We start from the raw sequence: 6,639 nt of genomic DNA, 5'->3' as shown, positions 1-6,639 counted from the left end.
CCCCCCCATCCCCAGGTCCCCATTGGGTGATGATGCCCCCTCCATCCCAGGTCCCCATAGGGTGCTGATGCCCCCCCCATCCCCAGGTCTCCATTGGGTTCTAATGCCCCCCCCATCCCCAGGTCCCCATAGGGTGCTGATGCCCCCCCATCCCCAGGTCTCCATTAGGTTCTAATGCCCCCCCCCCACCCCAGGTCCCCATTGGGTGCTGATGCCCCCCCATCCCCAGGTCTCCATTAGATTCTAATGCCCCCCCATCCCAGGTCCCCATTGGGTGCTGATGCCCCCCCCATCCCCAGGTCCCCATTAGGTTCTAATGTCCCTCCCATCCCAGGTCACCATTGGGTTCTAATACCCCCCCATCCACAGGTCCCTATTGGGTGCTGATGCCCCCCCACATCCCAGGTCCCCATTAGGTTCTAATGTCCCCCCCGTCCCAGGTCACCATTGGGTTCTAATGTCCCCCCCATCCCCAGGTCCCCATTGGGTGCCGATGCCCCCCCACATCCCCAGGTCCCCATTGGGTGCTGATGCCCCCCCCCATCCCCAGGTCCCCATTGGGTGCTCATGCCCCCCCCATCCCCAGGTCTCCATTAGATTCTAATGCCCCCCCATCCCAGGTCCCCATTGGGTGCCGATGCCCCCCCCATCCCCAGGTCCCCATAGGGTGCTGATGCCCCCCCATCCCCAGGTCTCCATTAGATTCTAATGCCCCCCCCATCCCAGGTCACCATTGGGTGCCGATGCCCCCCCCATCCCAGGTCCCCATTGGGTGCCGATGCCCCCCCCATCCCAATGTCTGGATGTGAGCGGTCGCTGCTGCTGGCCCTGCATGAGGAACTCAGCGAGGAGGAGCTGCAGAGGTTCAAGTTCCTGCTGGGGGAGCACATTCCCACCGGGATTCTGGCTCCCGCTTCCCGTCCCGAGCTCTGCTCCCTCCTGCTCCAGCGCTTCCCATCCCAGGCCCTGGGCATCACCGCAGGGCTCCTGCGCATCATGGGCCGCCAGGACCTGCTCCTGCGCTTCCGCCTCCCGCAGGATGAGGACCGCAGGATGGAGCAGGAGGATGCTCTGCCTGCATCCCAGGCTCCGGCGCCTCCCCGGCGCTTGACGGAGCGGGAGCTGATGCGGATCGCGCAGCACCTGGGCCGGGAATGGCAGGAGGTTGGGATCGTGTGCCTGGGGCTGGAGAAGAGCCGCTTGGAGCAGATCCGGGAGGATCATCCCTACAGCCTCGTGCTCCAGAGCTTCGAGATGCTCCGGGAATGGAGCCGGCGCCACAAGGCCGAGGCCACGGCACAGCGGCTCCGGGCCAGCCTGGGCTGCGCCAGTGTGGATCCCGCTGTGTTCGACCTGCTCCAGGATTGAGGAATGAGCCCCCCCCCCACCTCCCATTGCATTCCTGGGGGGGGGAGCACCCCCAAAACGGAGCAGTAAAAGGTTTTATTCCAACCATCCCAGTGTCCTTGAGCTGGGTTGGAGGTGGGATGAAGGGGAAGGGGGATGCTGATCCCATCCCATCCCCAGGAATAGGATCCTGCAAGGCAGGGGACACGAATCAGAAGCAGAGATTGAAGAACCCCAAATGTGGGGTATTAATGGGGGGGGCATTAGGATCCATTGAGAGCAGCACCAGAGGTGGGAGGCAGGATGCAGGCAGGGATTTGGGTGGGATCCGATCCAAGCAGGATTGAACCCAAGCAGGATCCAACCCAAGCAGGAGCCGATCTAAGCAGGATCCAACCTGAGCAGGATCCAACCCAAGCAGAATCCAACCTGAGCAGGATCCAACCTGAGCAGGATCCGACCCAAGCAGGATCTGATCCAAGCAGGATCCAACCCAAGCAGGATCCATCCCGAGCAGGATATGACCCAAGCAGGATCTGACCCGAGGGGGGTCCTGAGGCAGTGCTGGGGGTGCTGCTGGCCCTGGAGCTGCTCCTCACGGGGGTTGGGGCTGTGGCGCTGGGTACCATGGAGCAGCAGCGCTCGGGATGCAGGGAGGAGGAGGATGCACTGCAGAGGATGGGTGCTGGGTGCTATGGGGGTGTAAATGGGGCCAGGGAGGGAAACGGCCCCATCCAAAGGGATGGAGGCTGCGGCAGCTTCCGGACACACTCGTATGGGAACATGAGGGTATCCGAGGCCTGGCCAATGATCATTGCATTGCAGGCGCTCAGCACCATGGCCTGGCCCAGCACCTGCCCAGGATGGGCAGGGGGAGGTCTTCATGGCAGACAGGGCCATAGGTGCTTTGTGCATAGCGGAGGCAGTCCTGGATGGAGATGGGATGGGAAGGGAAGGGAAGGGAAGGGAAGGGAAGGGAAGGGAAGGGAAGGGAAGGGAAGGGAAGGGAAGGGAAGGGAAGGGATGGGAAGGGATGGGAAGGTTATGGGGGTTGTGGCAGTGACTTCGGATGGATCCGGCTCCTGCCCTGCCTCCTGGGCAGGCAATCTGCTGCAGGCAGGGCTCTGGATGGGGCCAGGCCCACAGGGAGGGGACAAAGGGATGAGGGATGGGAATCAAAGCCGAGCCCTTGCCCTGGCTTCACTGGGGACTGGAGCAGCTCCTGTATGGAGCCAGGCTGGGAACACTGGGGCTGTTCAGCCTGGAGAAGAGAAGCTGCGTGGAGACCTCAGAGCAGGTTCCAGTGTCTGAAGGGGGTATAGGGATGCTGGGGATGGACCCTTCATTAGGGACTGCAGTGACAGGACAAGGGGTAACGGGTTCAAACTGGAACAGGGGAGGTTTAGACTGGATCTAAGGAGGAAGTTCTTTCCTGTGAGGGTGCTGAGGCACTGGAATGGGTTGTCCAGGGAGGTTGTGAATGCTCCATCCCTGGCAGTGTTCAAGGCCAGGTTGGACAGAGCCTTGGGTGCCCTGGTTCAGTGTGAGGTGTCCCTGTCCATGGCAGGGGTTGGAACTGGATGAGCATCAGGTCCTTTCCAACCCACCCAATTCCATGATCCTATAGGGGAGTGCTGCGCTGCCCTGGTGCATCCTTCCCTGCGTGCATCACCTCTGCCCCCAGCCCCATAGGGCCCCTCACTCACCTGCTCACACCGGCAGGACCATGGGCACCCCATGGGATGGGTTCTGGGCACCCCCATCCTCCTGCCAGGGGGGGTCTCCCATCCTATGGGCAAGGCAAACGGGGGGAGAGCAGGGAAGGGGAAAGGCACCGCGGGTCCCTGCTCCTGCCCTGTCCCAGCCCTGCGACATGCATTGGGGGGGGGGGGGGGGGGGGGGGGTCACAAAGGGCTGGAAGAGGCTCCCCCCGTGTCCAAGCCCCTTCTCCTGGCTGAGCAGGAGCCGTTTCCATAGGGAAAGTCCGGGCTTTCCATGAGGAAAACGATGCTGCTGCGGCTGGATGTGGGTCCTTGCCACCGGAGGGGGGAGGCAGCACATCCCTCCCTGCCCGGACAACGGGCTCCAGCATGGGCACAGCACAGCTGCCGTTAGTAGGGGCTTAAACCCCCCCCCCCTTTCCCTGTGCTCGGGTGGGACAGAGCAACCAGCCGCTATCAAATGAGATAAACCGGTATCAAACGCAATTGACGGGTATCAAACGCAATTAACGGGTATCAAACGCAATTAACGGGTATCAAACACAATTAACCGCTATTAAACGCAATTAACCGCTATTAAACGCTCGTAGCTGATCTCCACCGCAACCAAGCCCCCCGATAGAGCTGCCCGAGCCCTATGGAATGCCTTTAGCACAGTTGATGGCCCCAGTTCACTCCCCGCATCCCACTATTCCCGAGGTAACCAATTGTTCCCTCTGTGTTCCATGATTCCCATCGCAGGTCTGAGGAAGCAACTTCCTTCATCGCAAAGGAGCCCAGAGCAAAGCAAGGCTGAAAACTGCCTTTGGGACAGCAAGGAGCTCATCCTACATTAACTCTTACCCGAAGTTGAACGGATTGAAGCACTTAAAGCGCTCGATCGTTCGCATTGAAACACCCCAAGGAGCGGATTGACGTTTTCCCTGCAAATCCCGTTTCCATGCGGTTCCTTTAAGAGATAGGACTCGTAACCTGAAACAGCTCCGCACCCAGACGCGGCTTCTTAACCCGGTTTGGCTCCAGTTTGTGGGTTCGTGGCCAAAACGTTCCCTTCCTTACGCAACAGCCCTGCCGCTCCTCCTCCTCTGTGCCATGGGAATGCTTTGGGACCAGAGCAGGATCGGGTCCCGCACAGGTGCCGGAGCTGAATGCGCTCCAAGAGGAGCCGGTTGAGTACAGGAAGGGTCGCTCCGTGCGGATCCTCTGCCCCATGCCGGGGATGAAGGAAGCCTCCATCCTCCTCCTCCGCGCCGGCATCGCGCTGCTGGTCCTGCCCATCCACATCCTGGCCTTGGTGGGTCTATGGCAGCCGTTCTGCAGGAGGGTTTTCTTCCCCTTCTTCTTCAACAGGTTCAGTGCCAGCTACGAGAGGAAAGCCAAGGGGCAGAAGCAGGAGCTGTTCCGCAACCTTCCCGACTTCAGGAGCGGCTCCGGAGACCTGAAGCTGCTGGAGATCGGGACCGGCTTCGGTGCCAACTTCCAGTTCTATCCCCCGGGATGCAAGGTCACCTGCACCGATGTCAATCCCAGCTTCCAGCAGAACCTCCTGAGGAGCATGGCCAAGAACCAACACATTTCCTATGAGCGGTTCCTTCTGGCTCCAGGGGAGGACCTGCACCAGGTACCCAGCGGCTCCATGGATGCCGTGGTCTGCACCCTGGTCCTCTGCTCCGTGCACAAGCAGAGCAGCATCCTGAAGGAAGCGCTGCGGGTGCTCCGGCCGGTGGGTAGCTCCATAGGGAACATTGGGATTGCCTTCGTCATCCATCCCAGAGGCACAGCGCTAAGGGAAAAGGGGGAAACAAGGGGAAAAAGGAGGGTTTGAGGTGGTCAGCCTGTGCTTAGACCCTAAACCCCAAGGTCTGGTGATGAGAACCGCTGCTGATTTTGCCCCTAATTGCAGTGGTTACAGGATGGGACTTAAAGCAGAACCGGTTCCTGAGCTGCATCCCAACCACTTCATGGTTTGGGGTCGGGAAGCTCCCCAAACAGGACTGGACTGTGAATAAGCTGCTTTAGCCACTCTTGAGTATTATTTAGCGAATAAGGGTATTATTTATTTAGTGTATTATTTATTATTATTAATTTATTTAGCGAATAAGTGTATTATTTATTTATTTTGTTCATTTTCTTTAATTTCTGTTTGTGTGTATTTATTGAGTGTATTAATCCTTTATTATCCATTTATGTAGTGAATAAGTGTGCTATTTCATGAATAAGCTGCTTTAGCAGTGGGCTGAGCTGCCTGCATGGCCCCTGGAACACCTTTATTCCCTTGTAGCACAACCCAGCTGAAGCCTTTGAACCAGCTGGGTTTGGGGGGATGCTCCAGCCTTTAGCAGGTGTTTTCAAGGCAAAACCTGGAGGGTTTGGGTGGGATTTCCACATTGCCCTTGTGAAAAGCAGATGTTCCCTTAACTGGAACAGAACCAGAGACCAGGAATCACCGCGAGAGCAGAGGTCAAACTGGTGTGTTCTGACCCACTGGGGGTTTGCTGCTTCCATGAATCCCAATGAACAGCGCCCAGGCCCAAAGGGGCAGGGAAGGGGTTGGAGAAGAGGGAATGAGCCGAAGAGGAGGTGACATCTTCCTCCTAAGGTGACTTTGTTTCCCATAGGGAGGCGCTTTCTACTTCCTAGAGCACGTGGCCGCCGAGCGTTCCAGCTGGAAGCACTTCTGGCAGCAGGTCTGGTATCCCACTTGGAAGCTCCTCTTTGACGGATGCTGCCTCACCAAGGAGACGTGGAAGGCTCTTGAGGAGGCCAACTTCTCGGAGCTGCACCTCCAGCACACCACGGTCGCGCTGCCCTGGACTCCCACTCAGCCTCACATCATTGGCTATGCTGTGAAGTAGCTCAGCACCCTGCCAAGCCTCCTCTGCCTCCCTGTAATCAGCACAGCATCACCTGCAGCCCACAGTGAGAGCCCTGGTTTCGATACCTGAGGAGCTCGTGAGGCTTAAGGCTTTATTCCAATAAAGGGAGATCCTCACCGTGTTCAAAGCTTTGCCTCAAGCATCCACCTGTTTTATACCTTCCCCCTCCCAAATCCCTCCTCCTTTCTCCTTTGGCTTGGATACCCCGAGGATCCCAGCAGGAGAGCACCGGAGCACAATGAACCGGTGTTAACTGCACCGCGGGGCTGCTCAGCTCCGGGTCACTGCTTCCTTCCATTGGGAAGCATCCGAGCCCCACCGGGATCAGCCGCTTCCCGTCTCCCTCTGCAGCCAATCCAGACCCGAGCACTGATTGAGGCGCTGGGAAGGGACGGGAGCCGTTTGGGTGCGCATCAAACACGTTCTGTGATGCCCGTTCACCATTGAGCGGCACTGTCGCCATAGCGACCATTGTTGGTACCCTCACTGGTACCCTCATTGTTGGTACCCCGTGGGCTGGCCCCCGGCAGAGGATGCGGTGGGAGCTGCGCAGGATGGGATGGGATGCGGTGGGATGCGGTGCGGCCGCTCTGGTCCTGGTGCTGCTGCCGCCGGTGATGGTCGGGGCCGTGCCCGTGGATGCACCGGATGGTACTGAGCTGGCAGGGGAACAGCGGGTGCAGGGAGGGGGGGAG

At 59.1% G+C, this 6,639-nt stretch overlaps 1 protein-coding gene across 2 annotated transcripts; it reads left to right on the top strand.

The window, feature by feature from the left end:
- Nucleotides 1–3,335: 3,335 nt before the first annotated feature.
- Nucleotides 3,336–6,071, top strand: TMT1A (thiol methyltransferase 1A). Of its 2 annotated transcripts, none has more exons than XM_031042769.2 (2): nucleotides 3,336–4,689; nucleotides 5,687–6,071. In XM_031042769.2, exons 1-2 carry the CDS (start codon nucleotides 4,279–4,281, stop codon nucleotides 5,921–5,923), a joined length of 648 nt encoding a protein of 215 aa, XP_030898629.2. In that variant the 5' UTR covers nucleotides 3,336–4,278; the 3' UTR covers nucleotides 5,924–6,071. The 2 variants fall into 2 exon arrangements, with proteins under 2 accessions (XP_030898629.2, XP_005139715.3); XM_005139658.3 differs by having other exon boundaries at nucleotides 3,336–4,791.
- Nucleotides 6,072–6,639: the final 568 nt, after the last annotated feature.

The sequence above is a fragment of the Melopsittacus undulatus genome, chromosome 21, assembly GCF_012275295.1.
Source record: "Melopsittacus undulatus isolate bMelUnd1 chromosome 21, bMelUnd1.mat.Z, whole genome shotgun sequence".
NCBI lineage: Eukaryota > Metazoa > Chordata > Aves > Psittaciformes > Psittaculidae > Melopsittacus > Melopsittacus undulatus.
Note: the sequence above shows the minus strand (reverse complement) of the source record. Positions and strands in the feature narration are given on the sequence as shown.